This window comes from Octopus bimaculoides, chromosome 16 (assembly GCF_046866305.1).
Source record: "Octopus bimaculoides isolate indiv1 chromosome 16, ASM4686630v1, whole genome shotgun sequence".
Taxonomy (NCBI): Eukaryota; Metazoa; Mollusca; class Cephalopoda; order Octopoda; family Octopodidae; genus Octopus; species Octopus bimaculoides.
In genome coordinates this window covers 47,038,990-47,060,544 of record NC_142943.1, presented here as the reverse complement: position 1 = coordinate 47,060,544, position 21,555 = coordinate 47,038,990, and the positions used below count along the sequence as shown (strand labels likewise).

General features: G+C 37.0%; 1 protein-coding gene across 1 annotated transcript; it reads right to left on the bottom strand.

Moving 5' to 3' along the window:
- Positions 1–206: 206 nt before the first annotated feature.
- Positions 207–20,620, bottom strand: LOC106872168 (melatonin receptor type 1A). The gene is made up of 5 exons (XM_014919051.3): positions 20,423–20,620; positions 17,578–17,822; positions 8,263–8,353; positions 7,090–7,508; positions 207–2,019 (listed from the first exon to the last, which is right to left on the bottom strand). Exons 2-5 carry the CDS (start codon positions 17,740–17,742, stop codon positions 1,678–1,680), a joined length of 1,017 nt encoding a protein of 338 aa, XP_014774537.1. The 5' UTR covers positions 17,743–17,822; positions 20,423–20,620; the 3' UTR covers positions 207–1,677.
- Positions 20,621–21,555: the final 935 nt, after the last annotated feature.

Genomic DNA, 21,555 nt, shown 5'->3' with positions numbered 1-21,555 from the left:
TATATATTTTTAGTCATTTAAAGTTTAAAATTATACATTGTATATTTTTTTTCATATTTTCATATATTTATATGCCTTTGTATGTTTTTATTTATTTATTCTTTATTCTTTTATTCTTAGCTTTGGTCATTGGCCTGCTCAACCAGGGTTGATATCTGAAAGTAAATGATTACAACAACAACAGCACAAACAACAAAACAAATATGTTTTCAATTTTTACGTTGCAATTTATTAAATTAAATTGATTTCTTTTAACAGTAAACAAAGACATAACTTCAGGTAATGGGGAAGATTTGATTTACTGAATCGACCAAAGACTATTCCCGATACTACTGCTATCGATCTACTTTAAAAGAAAAACAAAGGAAGCGGAACTTGACACTGCAATGTTCTACTATTTCAGATTTCGCATCGTTTATATTTTTGGGGATGAATGCAATAATTTGTAAGTGGATTCGGTCCTTACGATTCGCGAGCATCCATACAGCAGGAGCTGTAGCAAGATTCCCTGTTAGTTTCGTTAAGCACATTTAAGTATTTGCGCATGTATGTATGTATGTATGTATGTATGTATGTATGTATGTGTGTGTGTGTGTATGGATGTGTAACAATTTTGTGCGCATGTTTGCACGTTGGCGTCACCAAAACTGTGGCGATTTTTACGTTGCAAATAAATGAGAGGCAGAGATTCTATTAGGAAATTGCTATTTGTAAATCTCACAACGAGAGATATTCAGCAACAGTACTTTGGAGTAAAGATTGTTTGCCAACATAGCATGGCAGTCCTGGTTTAGGACGAATGTTGCTGTAATTTAGCCCCAGGAAACATCGTCTCCAGCTGGCTATTGATTCCAAGTTTGATTCCAAGCAGTGACCTGAATAATGATAATAATAACATCGAAAAATACCTTAGGAATGAGAGCCCAGGTTCGAAATTTCCCCAAGACACCTGATGAAGGCTGGAGGGTATATCAGCCGAAACGTTGTGTTAACAACAAACAAGATGAAGACAAATATCCGTCAAATGTAAATAAGTATTAAAGCTATCGTTATTTATTTTTTCTTTTTTCATTTGTATATCTGATCTCAACTGAGTTTGTTTAATTGTAATAATGTTTTATCATTCCTCTTTTAATTTGCTTATGTTCGCGAAGTTTTCAAATTTTCTTGGAAATTTTTCTGGTCGGATTCGTTGCTACCACGTTTTTGCGTAGCAAGTCTTGCTGTTCTTCTACAAGAAGCTCTATTAAATGTTTTGAATGCTTGCAAAATAAATTAAATATATTAATTTTTTTTTCACTCAAGGCAATGGAGTGTATATTCAACAATCGCAAATCCTTTGCTGGTAAAAATAAGCCAAGAAGAACATACTTTACACCGAATAAAACATGGTGGCGGTGGTGGTGGCGGTGGTGGTGGTGGTGGGGCTGCTGCTGCTGCTGATGATGATAATGGGTAATGATTATGAGGAGATAATGATCCCGTAGTAGTGGCAATGTTGGTGATAGTGGCAGTGACAAAGACGGGGGTGGTTTAAGCAGTAGAAACACTAATGATGATTACAGTAGTAGTAGTAGTAGTAGTAGTAGTAGTAGTAGTAGTAGTAGTAGTAGTAGTAGTAGTAGTAGGTGGTGTGGTTGTGGTGATGGTGGTGGTAGTACGGCTACAGTTGTAATTTCATCCATTTTTAGTGATGGAGTACAGTTGAGTCTCTTGTATAGAACAGTTGGCCACCTTTCGTTGCTCATATCTGCACTGAAACAAGACGATTTTCTTGAAAGCCTTCCGGAAATGCTCGTTGTTGGTAACGTAGACCACTGGATTGAGACAGGAATTCATGTGTGCAAATGTTACTGAATAGATATGCACGAGAGGGTCAAAAGTGTCGTAGACGTCGGTCAGGGCAATGAAAGCATAGGGCAGCCAACATATAGCAAACACAACGAACAGCGAGAAAAGTGTCGTCATTAGTTTTTTGGATTCTTGCAGAGTATTTTTCTTGTCCGATTGGTTCCGGTTCTATAAGAAAAAAACAATTGAAATAAAAGAGAGAAAAATGAAAATTAAATGAGAAAATAAAATTGTGATTTCGTATGCTTAACCCACAACCCTTGATCCTACACTACAATCATCAATCTGATCCCTTAATTCCTCGTCTTATATTCTAAGCCTGCTTGCACTGTCTTTTCAATATCGCGTTTATGGCGTGAAAATAGTGAGGAATATAAGTTCAGGCGTGGTTGTGTGGTTAGAAGTTTCTTTCCAAACCATAGGGTTCCAGGTTCAGTTCCACTGCATATCACTTTGGGCAAATGTTTTTTTTTACTTTAGCCGCGTGAGTGGATTTGGCAGACGAAAACTGAAAGTTCCCGTCGTAGATGTGTGTGTGTGTTTTTGTGTTTGTCCCCCACCACCACTTGGAAACCTGTGTTGGTTTGTTTACGCCACCGTAACTTAGTGGTTCAGCAAAAGAGGCCGAAAGATACATAATGGACAGGGGGCGATTCGTTCGACTAAAATTCTTCGAGGCGGACGCTCCAGCATGGCCGCAGTCTAATGACTGAAACAAAGAAAAGATGAAAGACAAACGAATAGCCACTCACTTTTTACTAGAACTAAATCTTCTGTTTATAAAGAAAGATTTCGGACAAGTGTCACCCGCATCACGCTTTCCAAACAAATGCAGCTATTTTCCCGCATAAAATGTTCAAGATGAGAAATGGCAGCCGAGTGTAATCTATTCCGCTGGTTCCCCTATTTCTCACGACTTCACAATCACCGTCTGTTTCTACTAACAATATACAAACCAACAAGGAAGCCTCCGCGAGGTCACTCGACCAGTGTTTGATATAACAGCGAAATTTCTCTCAAATCACAAAACCACATTCAAACATCTCACAAAAATAAGAAAACAGAATGATTAATGTGGCTTTTAGATAGACTATATCTAAAAATATAAATAATTAAACGGGGTGGTCAGGGTTGGAGTACATTTGGTCATAGGCCTGTTCAGTCAGTGCTGGCCTTTTACTAAACAACAATTGATAATTTTTTTTTCTTTGAAGCAAGTCTTTACATAGTCGCTCGACCTGCTAAGAATGGCTAAACTTTTCTTGAAATCCCACTCTAAAAAGGAAAGAACATATTGGAAAATGAAAACAGACGATGCCTAAATAATGGCAGCTGGTCGCGGCTGGAACGCTTTTGATCACTGGTTTGTCTGCTCGATGAGAAATGAGTGGAATTTAAACAACAGATGACAATAGTCTCTTTCCGGTGGCAAATATTACAGGTCAAAGGACAAGTTCGTACGTTCAATTCCTGATGGAAAACTCTTAAACTTGACTCTAGTGGTGCATTTTTTTGTCTTGGCGAATCACATTCCTCCATCTCTTTGTAATATAAATCTTGCTGCCAGATTAATAGCTTCAAGCATGGCTACATAAAGTTTGCTTCGAAGCTACACGGTTTCAGATTTGATCTCACTCCGCGGCACGTTGTGCAAAGATCAACCAAATCCTTTCACTAGCTTAGAATAAGTATAAATCAAACTAGTTTCGTCTTTCATGAAACAATCATTAGAGATCGCCTGTTTTGCTTTCCTGTCTATTGACTATGAAGTGAAGATCTACTTGTAGGGAATGTAAACAAAGGTATGACAAACATGATTCAATTTACATAAAACGTACATTTTTATTGACTAAATGGTCATAGCTTTGTATACATGTTCATTCATTATCACACTATAAACCTTGCATTATTTTGCCCATTGTCATAATCTTGTTTATATCTTCTAAACAAAGTTGGTTCGATTTTCTTTGCAAGCTACCGGATAGCTTTTAGAACCTGTCTGCAATAGATACAATAATCTTCATAAGGTTTCCATTGTTTGATGATCTCTTCTTCACCTTATCATCTCTAAAAGCCAAACCACTTTCATTTAGACACTTCATAAACGTTACAATTCATTTCAGCACTTCAAAATAGTATTCTGTTTTTAAATTCTTATCTGTTCCACCAGTTTCAACTCCATAGTGTCTTTATTCGTCATTCTTCTTATCCAACACGACATTATTCTCTTACGTTCCACGCCATCTTCATAATATTTCAGAGTTCTGATTGCATTTATCCAGTCACACCCGCCAACTGTTGTCAAGGATGTCTGGTTTTAGAAAACATTTCGCAAACAAAACTCTTTAAACAACTTTACTCTTTAAGGAATCATTTTCCAATACTTTTTTTCAAAATATTTATTCGAGAATCACCTGTTCTGCTTCTTCTAAACTCTGGTAAATTTGGTATACACTTTTACTATTTTACTTGTTTCAGTCATTTAACTGTGGCCATGCTGGAGCACTGCCTTTAGTCGAACAAATCGACCCCAGGACTTATTCTACATTTGTTGCTCTTTTTAAGTAATGCGCCAAACCACCCAGCTTTCTAATTACAATTATGAATTTAAAAAAATCATTTTGAGGACTGTTCTACCTTTTTTAGGAAATCGCCTGCAAGAAATCTTCATAAAAAACGTATACAATGGCTAACTCTGAGTATCTAATGCATATTTCTTTCGCTATTTTATAGCATTCTCAATTTCTCTCTTTTAAATAAACTCAAGAATGACCGAACCTCTACGTGGCCGTTTAATATACTAGAAATAGCAGGGATTGCATGGGTCTAAAAAGTTTGTTTTTTTACATAATTGTAATCTATATCAGCAAAACGTATGAAGAAACAAGGGCGAGATTTGTGAAATATCCTCTCAACTCCCTTTACACCTTAAATTCCGATATAATTGTAATCTACATCATCTGAAAGGTATTTGTAGAAAGTTATGAGGAAACAAAATCGTCGAGGCACACTTCTATAGTCATGCCTTGAATTTATTGAGCAACGAAGAAAGAACACAAAGGAAAATTAGACGTGGCAGAAAACTTGCGCAAATCCGGAATCAAATATGTCAAAATCATTTAGCGACTAACCGACAACCAACCGGAGGGCGGTCTTTCGGCTCTTAATGTATAATGAACGTGCGTGCGCGCGTGTGTGCGTGTGTGCGCACCCGTACGTGCGTGTATGTGCAAACAAAATTATGCGAACGAGGTGGGGAGTATTTTCTTCGGGCAACTGATCCAAACAAAAAGGAAGCAATCATTTGATGAGAAAAAGAAAACCATTTACGAAGTGCTTAGGTCATTCGGTGCAAACATTTGCTTAGAAGTTCATATTTTACAAATAAAATCACGCCGTAAATCGTTTTATGCAGCAAAAATAGAAAGCTTGAAGTTTAATGAAACACGATGTAACAGTGGAGATAGATTTACTTGCGTGTACAAGATGCTTACAGAATGTACCAATTCTCCCTGGTAGAATCAACGACTCGATGCTTTTCCAAGAATCAGAGATCATAAATAAACGATCATTAACTGTGAATGAGTTGATAATTTATGGCAATCATTTGCCTGTATTGTTCTTCATCGACGGCAGCACGCAACACGCTAGGGTGATATTAGTTCTTGTATTGTTTCTTGATTCCCTGATCGAGCGACTGTACCTATGAAGTGGTGTTCTGGAATAAAAACAACCACTTGGCCAGCTAGGTTTCACAATTCTAATTGGTCGCCTTGTATACCGTATGACCTCGTGTTGTCAACAAATAGGATACGTTTCTAGAATCCAAAACTTGATAAATGTAATCGGTCGATAGGTACTAATTCTTGTAGAAACCTGAATAAAAAGTAAACTAAATACGTCCTCCATGATTTGTTTGTGGTTTGTACTTCATGGTAAATGAGATCCTGTCGTAGATCTTGAAGCAGCTTAAATTAGGTGTATTACTAGATGTGGACGAGCAGTAATTTATGAGTACGTACCAGTGGTGTTGTGGAATGGTTAAATTTTAATGTGATCCTTTTTTGCATTTTATGTCCAAATACCTGCTTTTCTTCGGTGGACACTTGCGATTTACTCTGAAACACACACCGAAAAATATCACTTCCATTTGCATTGCACAAATGCTCAAGTTCGTAATTTTCTTTATGGATGATAGCTTTCAGTTTTTGTCTGAATTCTCTCTCCGAACTGTCATCCATTGGTTGTCTGCTCTCCAAGAACGTTGACAAACTTTGTAACGATGCACCCAAACCAATGACACGTTGTGGTTGAACTCTTGTGCTTTATTTGCGTTGATTTGTCCATGGAAACTGGCAGCTAATTCTTATAACACCGAACATAATCCTCTTTCTACGCTGCTGCGAAAACCACAAACATATGATAAATTTGGGTTGTTCATCTTTCCCTGACTTCGTAGATTTTCACTCGAATGTGAAGTATTAACTGAAGCTGATACTTCTTACACTTTACAAATGAAAGTACGCAACTGGTACTTAATTTGTCGACCCCGAAAGGAGAAAAGGCAAAGTCGACCTCGGCGTAATTTGAACCCGAAACGCAAAGACGGACGAAATGCAGCTAATCATTTAGTCCGGCGTGTAAATGATTCAGCTAGCTTTCCGTCTTAATACTTTTTTTAGATATTAAAAATGGAATTATACGAATGATAATGCTTGTATAACAATCGCCGAAACAGTTGTGGAGCAGAATTAAATTATGAATTGTATGCGAAATCTTTGCTTTCAAATATTTCATATGTATTGTGCGCGTGCATGTGTGTGTGTGTGTGTGTGTGAGAGAGAGAGAGAGAGAGAGAGAGAGAGAGAGAGAGAGAGAGAGAGAGAGAGAGAGAGAGAGAGAGATTGTATTTGACTCCAGTGAAAGGAGTTTTCGTGGACACTGTTTAATAAGGCTGTGTATGTTTGTTATGAGACATCTAGAATACAGTTGGAAGACGGCAAGACAAAATGGTGGTATAGAGAGGGAAAGTGTGTCAGCATGAAACCTGACTCTCATGTTTGATGCTGAATTACTTAAAGAGTGAGACAGAGAGATTTCCCGTGCCCTTTTTGCCCTTTTTGCCCTTTTTGCCCTTTTTGCCCTTTTTGCCCTTTTTGCCCTTTTTGCCCTTCTTGGCCTTTGCAGAGAGCAGTTATTCTTACATTATTTTGATAGGATAGAAACGATGGATCTCACCTTATTGAGCCTTTCCTTCGCTTGGTAGAAGTGGTAGAATATCATAACGTAGCTCATCGTTGTGATCATCACTGGTAATGAAATACCGAGAATGGTGATGAAGATGGTATTGCCAAGGCTAGCGGTTCGATCCCAGACGCAGGTGAGCGTCTTCTTGTCGTAAGCGTGGTTTCCCCATGGCATGAAATTTACACATTCCAGAATGGCTGCAAACACCCACAGAGAAATCGCTATTATCAAGCTTTTCGTCGGAGTGAACATTCCGCGGTAGTAGTTATGGTGACATATGAAGATGAAGCGATTGAAGGCCACGGCTGTGATATTGAAGAGAGAAACCAGGCAGCAGACCAAACAGAAAAAGCCAATGAACACACAAAGGACTCTCTTGTCCTTGAAATACACTTCACCCGCTACGGCTCCTGTAATGACAAGTAAAAGTATGTGAATATGCACACATACATACACACACATACATACATACATACATACATACATTCATTCATACATACATACATACATACATACATACATATACATTGACATATATACCCTGTTGGTGCTATTGAAATTCCAATGAAAGTACCGTGTATCTAGGTTAGAAATCGGTTCTTTCTCTATTGGCAAGAAATCTTGAAATAAACTGAATAATGACATACGTACATACATACACACACATACATACATACATACATACATACATACATACACACATACACACATACACACATACACACATACACACATACATACATACATACATTCATACATACATACTTACATACATACATACATATACGTTGACATATATACCGTGTTGGTGGTGTTCAAATTCCAATGAAGGTACCGTGTATCTAGGTTAGAAATCGGTTCTTTCTCTATTGGCAAGAAATCTTGAAATAAACTGAATAATGACATACGTACATACATACACACATACATACGTACATACATACACACACATACATACACACATACATACATACATACATACACACATACACACATACATACACACATACATACATACATACATACATACATACATACATACATACATACATACATATACATCATATTTGTACATCTCTGACAAAAAAGTTAAACTCTGATAAAAGACTGATATATATATACACAGATATAGCTCGACAATCAAAAACACTATGTCCTGCTTACCTACAAGGCTAAATATATTCACAAAACTCGAAACAAATAAATCAGCAAGGGCCAGGTTTACCAAAAATATGTTCTCCGTTGTTCTCAGCTTCTAATGGAGAAAAACCAATGAATAGATTAATAAAGAGTATATTTCAAACAACTTGGGGCGGGGAGGTAAGTTTGTTTATTTATAAAATGGTGAGAGGGGGAAGAAGAGACACAGCATCAGTATATGTCTGTGTAAGACGAAACGCTCAGAAATTCAATTTATCTGTAATTTTTTGGTTATAATGGTTGTGTGAGACAGCTTGGTAATATTTCATACCGCAAAAGTGACAAGCAGGCAGAAGCGTTAACACGCCGGCATTTTGTCCGTCTTTACTTTCTGTGTTTGAAATCCACAGTGGTTGGCTTCGCCTTTCATACTTTCGAAGTCGATACAATTAAGTGCCTGTCGAATAGTGGAAGGTAATAATGCCGCAGTCCCCTAAAATCGATGGCCTTGCTCTAACATTTGAAACACTAAGATTAAAATGTATTATACTGGAAACGCTGATACAAAGTACATGGCGTGGGTTTCATTTGATTTGTAAATGTTGTCTTCTCGAGAACAAAAGAAAAATGTTTTAAACAGTGAATAAGGCAGTTGACGTCGTGACTAAGGCAGTTGCAGCTCAATTGCTAGTTGACACCGACCAGTGTCTGATAATTTAAATCTTCCACTGGGCCGCAATAAACTTCAAGCCGTTAGTCTAGGACTTCTCCGCCTTATCAGTTATCCAACGTCCTGCTGTCGACGTCTTTCCCAACCCCCTATTTTTACGCCGAACTGCGTCGGAGAGAGATGAGCCGTGATGGTCAGAGGTTGCGATACAGGTATGTACTGAAGGGACAAATGAATAACCCCAGCATCTCCCCAGACACCTGAGAGGAGAAGGCCTAGCGGTGCAATGAATGATACCGATCGCTGAAGCTAATAGTTCCTGCCGTTGAAGAGAGAATACAAAAAAGCACATGAGGGGCGCCACTTATCGTTGCGTCAAGTAACTCTACCAGTAGCAGATGTCATTGCTGCTGTAGATTATGAGCAGGCTTGTAGTCGACATGCGAAGAAACTGCCAGAGATGATTTCTGAAAATGAACGGTCAACGTCGCCCTACGACGGAAAGCCGATGACTTCACGGGAACACAGGATTTAAGAGAAAATTTGCAGGGAGAGATTGAACTTCTGTCCAATATATCGATATATACGATAGATAGATAAATAGATAGATAGATAGATAGATAAATAGATAGATAGATAGATAGATAGATAGATAAAAAGGAAAAGATAGTGTACAATACAGTGCCAGATATACAAAAGACATGATGGTCACGATCATGTTTGGTGGCGGTATCTTTGGCGCTAGACAGTGGGGGAAACGACATAATTGTACGGTTATCTTGTATTCCACTGCAATACATTGTATGATATTCTAAACTGCTTACGTGCCAAAAGTCGGCTTCACCAAAGTAGTGCGAATCTTAACAACAACCACAATAATAACAAGCTATCAGGGAACGTTGCTGCAAATCATAAATGAGAGACCACAATCAGGTAATTGTTTTCATATGTCAAATGATAGGTATCGATTATGGTCGCCGTAGAGCGGTGTGTGATTGGGATCCTGGTAAAAAAAAGTCACAAGAAAAAAAGAAACAAGAAAACATAGGACAACGTTAGCCCTGTTTCTGCGTCTTTCTTAACTAGAAAGATTAATTGTTGAATTTGCATTTTTTTATGGTTAATATGTCAATCAGTCTCTGTAAAGGAATATGCAGAACTGATGGTAAATTAATGAGTTACGAACAGTTATGTCTAATCAGCTAAACTTTTGTCAGCCATTTTACGCACCAATATCGAAAGATCTGGTTTTCTTTCAATAATCTTTAATTATGTCATAACACGTTATAATACTGGTTTCAAATTTTGGCACGAAGCCAGCAATTTCGTGCGAGTTGGGTAAGTCGATTACATGGACCCAGTGTTCAACTGGTACTTATTTTATCGACCCTCTAAAAGATAAAAGGTAAAGTCGACTCCGATGGCATTTGAACTCAGAACGTAAAGTCCGAAGAAATGTCGCTTAGCATTTTTTCCGGAACGGTAACAATTCCGTCAGCTCGCCGCTCTAAAACACGTTATGATGTGAACAAGTTTCACTAAAATAGAAACTTGCTATTTTATTTGTGCCAGCCAATTGATTCTTATCGTCTGATCTAGAATTGCTGTTTACAAATGATTAAAGCATTTTAAAAAATATTTTACAAATAAATCGTCTGGAATTCGGTGAAAAAAGTCAGTTAATCCTGTTTATTTTCATTTCTCATGATATTTGAATTTGTTCAGCTCTGACCTTTCACTTTATTCTATTAAAAATTACTTCCACTTTCAAACATTCTTTGTATTGCTTAAATATCCTCAAGTTTACCTTTTCGGTAAAATTTTTTTCGAAGTAAAGGAGAAATAATCTAAACGCATTGAATAAATATACGTAGCTGTGTGGTAAGAAGCTTGCTTTACAACTCCATGGGTTCGGATTCAATCCCACTGCCTGGCACCTTGGGCAAGTGTCTTCTACTAAAGCCTTGGGCTGACCAAAATTGTGAGTGGATTTGGTAGACGGAAACTGGAAGAAGACCGTCGTATCTATCTATCTATTTATCTATCTATCTGTGTGTGTGTGTCTTTGAGTCTGTGCTTGTCTCCCACCACCACTTGACAAGTGGTGTTGGTATGTTTACATCCCTGTAACTTAGAGGTTCGGCAAAAAAGACCGATAGGATAAGTACCAGTCTTTCTTTTTTTTTTAAATAAGTACTGGGATCGATTCATTCGAGTAAAATTCTTCAAGGCGATGGCTCATGCTGGAGCACTGCCTTGAAGAATGTTAATAACTAAAAATTGAAACAAATAAAAGATAAAACCAAAAACAAATAAAAAACGAATGTTCCGGTCGATTCAGTGGTGTGCTTATTCCGAAATTCCAGCGAATGAGTTGAGTTTTGTGTGTTTCTGAAAAATAATTTGACTTGTCAGAAGCCTTAATAAATAGATCCGTCCCGTTTACAAACCTTTTCTTCTTTTATAAGCAAAATTTCATGGAGGAATAATCGGGAGGTACAAAGCGACAGATTATCTTCGAATCATTTTAATAATTTCTCCGATTATTTAGATATTACGCTGTTTTGTCCCATGTGAGTTTCTGGCTACGTGTACCTATATATCCATATGTGTGCTTATGAATTATATCGTGTGCAACGACAGTGTTTTTATGTGTCATCGATGTTGTGTACGTAGAGACCAGCTTTTCTTCCCGGCATATTAAAGACCCGACTTTGTTCTAGTTTGAACATATTAAATAAGAATTTTTCATATTTCTTCATTAATCCTTTGTATTTAATTTAGAGCGATAACATCATTAAATTAATTAATTTATTAACATTCAGGATCTTCTCAGTCTCATCATCAGAATGAAATAATGATAAAAGCGTGTTGTTCGTGCGCTTTGCCTTAAGTTGCAAATGATATTAGAAATACAGTTAAACTGATAAAATTGTGAAAAAAAACAGTTTGATTTTAAATGCATACAACGTCTCTTGGTAAATTTCCTGGTTTATTTTGCGAATAATGTTTCATCCAGGTAACAAAAACTGTGAACTACTAAGATCTTAAAACGCTACTGAAGTAACGTACCCAGCAAAGCAATTGCTCCAAATGGACACAAAGGGATTAATAAGCATATATGAAAATTTCATGATCAAAAAGTTATTAAACTCTAACATAGTCATATTTTTGACATACGCGCACGCGCGTGTGTATGAGCAGTATATGTGTGTGTGTGTGTGTGTGTGTGTGTGTGAGAAAGAGATTAGATAAGTGCGAGATGGTTGTACATGTGTGTATGTGTGTGTGTGCGTGCTTGTGTGTGTACCTCTGTGTGTCTGTGTGAAATTATGTGCGTATCTGTGTGTATTTGTGGCATGTATATATGTGTATAGAAGCGATGACCTTGAATATATATATGTGTATATAGACTGCTTCATGTATGTTTTGTATACAAGGCAACTTTGAATGTAGAATTTATATATATGTGTATGTATTATGTATGTATGTATGTATGTATGTTATTCACTTGTATTTCTAGATTTTTTTCCAACAGAGAACGAACCGGTTTCTAACTTTGATTCAAGGTTCAGTCATTGCAGTCTGAACGATATCAACAGAGTATTTGTGCATGTGTGTGTGTTCAATATTTGGAATCGGTAAGGCGGCGAGCTGGCAGAATCGTTAGCAGCGCCGGGTAAACTGCTTGGCGGTATTTCGTCCATCTTTACGTTCTGAGTTCAAATTCCGCCGAGGTCGACTTTGCCTTTCATCCTTTCGGGGGTCGATAAATTAAGTACCAGTTGCGTACTGGCTCGATCTAATCAACTGGCCCCTCCTCAAAAATATCGGGCCTTGTTGCCTAGAGTAGAAAAGGATATTTGGAATCGGTGCATGTGTAAACTTGTATGTTTTATTTTATGAATGTCTTCACATGTAGCTGCATGTCTAGACATGCGCTTATATACTTAGATACTAAACTTCTGGAAAGTTTTGCACATTTTGACAGTTCCATTGATGGCATATATCTATAATTTTCAAATTAACTTTCTCCTTTCTGGTTTAGGCAGTGTGTCACATATCCTAGTGCCCCAGTAATTACGGATATAAAGCTGAACTTATAATCCAAGTAGGGTAGCTATAAATTCCTTTGTAGCTCAGCATAGGTGTTTTCTCTTTCGCTGTGTGTGTGTGTGTGTAGTGTATGCTATATATATATATATATATTATCCGAAGTATTATATATATCCTTTACGGCCGATCTTACCAATCGGTTTCACGCTAGGGGCACGACGGAGTGTTAGGTAACAATTTGATTATGTAATCCTGCGCTCATCAGAGGTAGCCGTTATAACTGCGCTAATCAGCAGTTATAAAGACTGCCTTCGATAAGCGCAGGATTACATAATCGGATTATTACCTAACACTCCGTCGAATCCCTAACGCAAAAGCTATCGGTAAGATCGGCCGTAAAGGATATATAATACTGTACACTTCGGATAATATACCCACTCTACTGATTGTTATGCCAGTGCATTTTTTCCTGACTTATGGACTCTTAAACGACTTATACACACATACGCGCGCACACACACACACACACACACACACACACACACACACACACACACACACACACACACAATTATTATATGTATTAGCCCTCCTAAACACTTAGACCCTCTGAAGAAGCCTAGAGGCACATTCATCATCCAAACTTTATCTGCCCATCCCTGCAGAACACTGAGGAGATGGAGATGGAGATGGCATGGAGGATTTCGTTGCCTCTTGGCAGAAACGGCCGTAAGGAACTAGAACCTACTGTCAATCTGATATTTTGCTCTTTTCGGTAATATTAGTACATGTGTATGTAGCACATAGCTATTACATGTGTATGTATTCTAATACTTTCTAATACTTTGGAATAAATAGACATGCTAGAGTATCTACCGGTTGATGTATAACACCCAAGTCAAAAAGATTCTCAACGATTCAACTTCTCTGGTTGATATTAAGACACCCACCCCAATAGGGGCCTTAACTCCCACACTTTAGAGCTCCATGACCTCCATTTTTCAGGAGCAAAATCCTTTTAACAGCTTCCATAAAACTGGAATTTTGGAATCTGCGCATAAAGATCAGTAGTATGGGATACATGTGTCATGATTAGAATTTTTTGCGGTGTGTAAAGAGGGAAAGAACCCTCATCAGCAATTTTGATGAAATTCGAATCATAGGTATTCCAGTTCATAAGAGAAAATATAACAGAGAAGACTAATTCTTCCATTACATCTAACACGGGCAACGCCGGGTATCTCTGCTAGTATATATATATATATATATATATATATATATATATATATATATATATATCAGGAAATTTTGAATGTCTACAGTCAAATATTGATAGACAGTTAGAGAGGAGAGGAGGAGCTATTTATGCCAAGATTAAATTTCGGAACCAGATATAGGAGTCTTTCTTTTACTTCAAACAGACATCAATGGCTTGTTATTCTAACATTTATATTAACTATTAACAAACTGTATATACTTTCACCATTATTTTATGACTATTTTCATTATATTTAATTAAGGCAAACCTATTTGACGTCATTTATTGATAGCACGAATACACCAGTACATAAATATCGATAAGTAATCATTGAAAGAAACCAAATGGCTAAACTTGCCGGAGTATTTTGAACAAATTGATGATTTGTTTTTATGATTTCATGACTACTGATAATATCGTTTAGGAACCGTCTTTATAAATATCATTGACTGTAACGTTCTACTAATATTTGTATCATTGGTAAATACATTAATCAATAAGCGTTCAAGTTTTCAGGAATAGCTCATCATTATGTATCGTTATATTGTCGCTAATAAATAATTGATAAGGGTTTAATAAAATCAAGTCTAACTCGTTTCGTGGCTTTATAGAGGACACTACAATAATTTTAAAGTACTGTCTTGTTTTATACAGTGGGTCAAGGACGTCCTTCTTACGAACAAATTCAGTAAGATTAATACATACACATACATATATATTATATATATATATCTATCACTCGCCATGATAGATCGCTGACCACTACACATATATTTCTTCTCTCCTTGTTTCTTTCTCTGTTCCTTTCTGTTGAAGAGCGTAGGCTCGAAACGTTTAAAGACTTTCTCTATTCCCGAGAGTTATACTAATACACCCCTTTGTTGTTTACACTACCTGTCTTCGTCTGTTGTTTTTTCGTGAATTCTCCCATATATATATGTGTGTGTGTGTGTGTGTGTGTGTGTGTGTGTGTGTGTGTGTGTGTGTGTGTGTGTGTGTGTGTGTGTGCGTGCGTGTGTGTGTGTGCATGCGTGTAAGTACATATCTATCTATCTATCTATCTATCTATCTATCTATCTATATGCTTTCATTCTTTTATTTGTTTCAGTCAGTTGAGTGCGGCCATGCTGGAGCACCGCCTTTTTTTAGTGGAACAAATCGACCCGAGGACTTACTCTTTGTAAGCCTAGTACTTATTCTATCGGTCTCTTTTGCTCAACCGCTATGTTACGGAGACGTAAACACAGACACAGAAACATATACGTATATATATATATATATATATATATATATATATATATATATATATATATATATATATATATACATATATATATATATATATATATATATATATATATATATATATATATATATATATATATATATATGTATATATATATGAATGTATGTATATACATACATATTGATAGAAAGGACAATAAAAGAAAGAAAGAGACCTCGATATTATATAAATAGAGGAATTTATGTGTAAAAATATGTGACACTTATTCGGTAGCCATGATAAAACTCCGAGTTTCGGATGCCGGAGTGGGAACCCACGCCAGCATCTCTTCAGTTATCCGGCCATTGAAAATTCCTGTTCCCACCCCGGCATCCGAAACTTGGAGTTTTATCATGGCTACCGAATAAGTGTCACATATATATATATATATATATATATATATATATATATATATATATATATATATATATATATATATACAATGGGCTTCTATCAGTTTCTGTCTATTAAATCCACTCACAAGGCTTTGGTCGGCCAAAGGCTATAGCAAAAGACAGTTGACCAAGGTGCCACGGAGTGGGACTGAACACAGAACCATGTGGTCGGTAAGCAAGCTACGTACCACACAGCCACTCCTTCTTTCAGCGATAAGACTGCGGAAATCCTGGGGCAAATTCGCAGCAGCAGCAGCAACAACACCAATCACAACCACAACCACCACCACCACCACCACCACCACCACCACCACCACCACCACCACCACCATCACCACCACTACAACAACAATAACAATATGATAGAAAAATTCCCAGGAAGTATGAGGATTTAAAAAAAATCTATTGATAAAAAGCTGTTGAAAGGGTTTTTTAAAAACATTTTCGCCAATAGAGAAGCCGGAAGTTCCGGGCTTCTCGAAAACCAAGGTGAGTAACCTCCTCATTTTCTTCCTCCGACTAGCATGGCTGTGCTGAGAATGGGATGTGTGAATGTGCATGGCCTAGGATTAGCCTGGAAGTAAGTTCACTTGCTCAATAGTCTTAGGTCATTTGGTTTGGATGTGGCTGCCATTAGTGAAACAAGGATCTCCGGAAAACACGCTCTAGCATCCACCTTCGAAGACTGCGATGTATTCTCATTTTGTAGTCTATCGGGAGCTGATGGCGGTGTAGCAGTGCTACTCCAGAAATACTTAAATCTTCAAGTACGGGTTACCTTCCTGGATCCGGACTGCAGGTTGGTGGTCCTGGACTTGAACGGCAATGAAGGTGGAACTTATAGACTAGTGGCGGTTTATGCCCCAACAGGGGCTGGAAGGCCAGATTTCTTCAGGCGTCTAGAAACATTCTTGGGAACGTCTCGCACTTTAGTACTAGTGGGGGACTGGAATAATATTTTGGACGCACGGAAGGACTGTGTGGGTTTAGTACATAGTAGAAGGGGTGAAAAAGCCTCGAAAACTAGTTCGGGACTTTCCAGCTTTCTGACAGTAGTGAATGGATCTCCCTGATGTGCCAGTGTGGACATGCAGTAACCACAGTGGGACATCCAGATCGTATTTAGATAGAGTATTTGTTAGGTCAGAGGATAGGGATAGCATAGCTTATCATCAATTTATATTGATCGGCTACACAGATCACAAATGTGTGATATGCTCAGTCGATTTAGAAAGGACCCATAGACAGGGACACGGTTACTGGAGGTTGAATGCGTCCTAACCGGCTTGGATGGTGGGGTTCCTTGATTATCCCTAGAAGTCCTCCTCAATCAGAGGGATCCTAACACGACCCCTTTTCCCCTAATTTTCTAGCGTCCTATACTATGTATACTTCCCTTCTAATGTATACCGTGTATACATTTTATTTTATCATTCCATCATTATATGTAAACCCCAACACTTTATGCCTGTCTTTGCATTGTCTCCTCATCCTTCGCCCTTGAGGCAAATAAAAGAAATCATTATCATCATTATTATTATTATTTTATATAATATAAAATATAAAATAAAATGATTCACTATTATTATTATGATTAAATAATAATGTAATTGTACATTAAAGTTTTCTACAATAAATGGTTGTAAGAAAGCAAAATGAATTTAGTGAGAATTACCTTTGTGAAAATGATGGCCAGAATGGTGAAAATGTTTCCAAATGTACCAAGAAATATTGAGATAACAGTTATAACAATAACCGGAATAACTTTAGCACTATGAGCAAAAATATCATCAGGAGTTATCCAGGTATTGTTGGTGTTCGTCCAGTAACGAAGATCCATGTTGGTTCAAAGTTGTCCTTTTTTTTTGTTTTTGGTTCTTATTATAGTTTTTTTTCTCTGTTTTTTTTTTCCTGTTTTTACTTGAAGCATGAATAGAAATAATTTTTAAAAATCAATGACAAGGCACAAACAGTGCAAACGATATTGATTATCTTTATTGTACATGTAAGACAAAAAATTTAAGAGCGGAGGAGGTGATGATGAAAAGGTTATAGTGAGACAGATACAGGTGTCTTGCTGAAGAGGAAGTACAAGGTTACCAGAACAGGAATGAAGACAGAAACAGGTGTGCTACTTCAAAGAAAATACATGGTTGCCCAACCTGAGGGCAGTGCAGGAGAAAGAGAGAGAAAATAGGAGACTGCAGGATAGAGATGGTGGAAAAACGCTGGGCATACTCTCAAGGGACGGGGATCAGAGTATAAATGAGATGGTTGAGTAACGAAAGAGAGAGATATAGATGGTGGTAAGTGCCAGGGCATACCCTTGAGGTTCAAATGCCATAATATAAGTGACAGGATATTGCAAAGGGAATGTGATTAAAGAGTGCGAGTAAGTGGCAAAAGACCTGGATATATATAGAGTTGAAGGGGCTTCTGGATAGCAATGATACAGAGGAACAGGGGTGTGAGGACAGGATTGGGGTGTGAGAATTGCAACAAAGCTGCTGTGGCTCCAGGAAATAGCAACAACAGCAGAACAACGAAAATAAGAAGAAAGACAATAACAACGCCAAAAAGAACACTACCACCACCACCACCACCACTGGAAGTGACAATACGAGCAAATAATATTAATACTAATAATGATATGCCCTGGGTGTGGCATGAAATTTCATCTGGCTGTGACATTTTGATGTGGGAAGAATGACCCTTAACCACAACTACCTTCAAGATGTAGTACCCGTAATCCCACCCCATGACCTTGAAATACTAGACTGGTAACCGGTGGGATTCAGTCTGTCACATGAGAGTGTCCCTTTAGCTATGGGCGGCAACTCTTCAAGGAATGGTGTCTCAATAAAAGCACCAGTGGTTGTGTCACCTCATCATCAGGGTCCTCATGGTTGAACATGTCAAATACAAATGTATTGAACAATGGCATGAATGAGGCTGGAACTGGAAACGGTGTCTATGAGGAAAGATGAGAACTCTCTGAGACATGGTCAGCATCTCACCTGGTGATGGTGCCACGATAAAAACACTGGTCATTACACAATCTCACAAATGCTGCCTCTAAATGAATGATGCCAAAATTAAATAATAATCCCAACTATGCTAACGGGACAGGAACTGATAACTGAGAAGGTGTTGTGCATGGGGGTGAGGGTGGGGAGGAGAAGGGCTCCGGCGGATCAAGCTCCGGCAGACCATCATGTCAAGCCATCGACCAGAATCAGAATCAAAGTCAAAAGTAAAAAGGGATAAAAATGAAATGGGAAAAAGAAGTGAACAAAATTGTAATTGAATGCTGGCTAAGAAGTGGGCCAAATAAAAGGGGCTTCATGAAACGAATGAAGAGGATATGGAGTGAAAAAGGAGTCTTTGAAGCTTCCACCCAACGATTGATAGACAGGCAAGGAGAATTCATATGAACAACTGGATTACAGGATTAAAGGTTGACGAAATTTAAAGAATACAAAAAGAACAGGAAGAGAGTGATATAACAGTAGCAGAAAGTGGTAACGAAGGAAGAAACGTTGAAAAATGTGAAGAAAAAAGAGGAAATCACTATTATGCCTGAGATTGCTGATGACAAGTTGCAAATGTGCCAAGACAAAAGGACGTCGGAATTGATCAGTGAGATTGAAGTTTAAAAACAAAATAGCAAATTAGAAAGGACCTAACCCAGATGGAGTACAAGACTATTGGCTGAAGAAATTTACACTGTTGCATGAAAGGATTGCTGCACAACTGGATGAATGTCTGCAGCAAGGGCATGTCCTTACATGGATGACAAGTAGATGAATGTTGTTACGTCTCAAAGACACCTTGAAAGGTAAATTGATATCAAATGTTTGACCTATAACCTGTTTATCACTTATATGAAAGCTTATGGCCGGTGTTTTGGTGGAAAAGTTATACAACCATCTGGAAAGTAACAATCTAGTTCCATAGGAACAGAAAGGATGCAACAAACAAAGTAGGACAACAGAATCCATTTATTAATTGATAAAATGATAATTAGAAATTGTAAACGCAGATTGACGGGACTGAATGTAACATGATTAGATTACGAAAGAACATTTGACATATAGTGCAGAGTTGGATAAATAAAACAATGAGCATGTTTGGAGTAGCAGAAAATATGGGGAAAATGTTTAATAAAAGTATGAAACATTGGAATACTGAATTGATCGGAGGAAATCAAAGACACCTCCACCCAGCAAAACCAGCATCCGGAGACTAGTTTCAGAGTCATTGCTCATCATCAGTCTGGAGTAGCATGGCCTGCTAGCTGTCGATGCCTATCCGCCCTTGAAAATATATATATTTCAAGTGAAATACATTCACTGATGTGACAGTCCCTTTCATGGGACTGTCACATTAAGTTGACAACATACTATCACTTTATCGTGCTGCTACTGCATAAATCTCTCTGAGAGATTTAGAAATGTATTATTTTAATTTTCAACAACAAAATCTGTTACAATAAAATACATTAAAAAGAAAATCCTTACTTTCATTTGTCTTCCCTTCAGGATTTCTTCTGTTTCTTGTGAATGAAGCAAAAACTAAAGTTTGAAATTCCAGTGAAATGATGGAAGGGTTTTTTTCTTTCTTCTTTTATTTTCTTTTTTTTTTTTTGCTTTGACCAGAGCTCTCTGCAACTTCACTTTTACTATTTATTAATATTTCCCTGTTTTTGATGTCTGTCTGTCTGTGTGTCTCATTCCTTCTCTAATCCTCTCACTTTCTCTCCTTCGCACTAATTCTTTCTTTCAGCCTACATATGGACATACATCAGTGAATGTGCATCTGTTGCACATGCGTACGAATGTATACATATATATGTTCTCGTGCATGTACTTAAATGCATACAAACTGACACAGTACATACACACTCACACACACATACCTATATGCATATATATATATATATATATATATATATATATATATATATATATATATATATATATATATGTATATATATATATATATATATATATATATATATATATATATATATATATATATATATATATATATATATATATATATATATATATATATATAATACATATATATATATATACATATATATATACACACACATACTTATAAAAATGTGTGTTTATATATATATGTATATATATAATATATATACATATGTACACATCTACATATGTATGATACTATATATGTGTGTTTGTACACACACATGCATATGTGGGTGTATCATTACTTAATATATATATATATATATATATATATATATATATATATATATATATATATATATATAATAATAATAATATTAGGGATATATATATATATATATATATATATATATATATATATATGTATGTATGTATGTATGTATGTATGTATATATGTCTGTGTGTGTATGTGTGTGTGTGTGTGTGTGAGTGTGCGTGTATGTGTGTGGAGGAACAAGAAAAACAAGAAATGACACAAGCAAACCACACACACACACACACACACACACACACACACACGTGCTGCCCATATTGTTCCACACTGTTTCCTGTATTGGCACTCAAAAATCTGGACGTAGCAGAAACTTCACATGTAAAGGTGTGACCTTGAGGAGGGAGACGGGGGTCAGGGGCAGCAATGACAGTGGTAG

Excerpts from the sequence above, each read along its gene's own strand:
- LOC106872168 (XM_014919051.3), bottom strand. The coding sequence starts at position 17,742 with ATGGATCTTCGTTACTGGACGAACACCAACAATACCTGGATAACTCCT. Across the intron at positions 7,509-8,262 it reads GAATATATTTAGCCTTGTAG|GAGCCGTAGCGGGTGAAGTG; the intron begins GTAAGCAGGACA and ends TTGTCATTACAG. Across the intron at positions 2,020-7,089 it reads CGAAGGAAAGGCTCAATAAG|AACCGGAACCAATCGGACAA; the intron begins GTGAGATCCATC and ends TTTTTCTTATAG.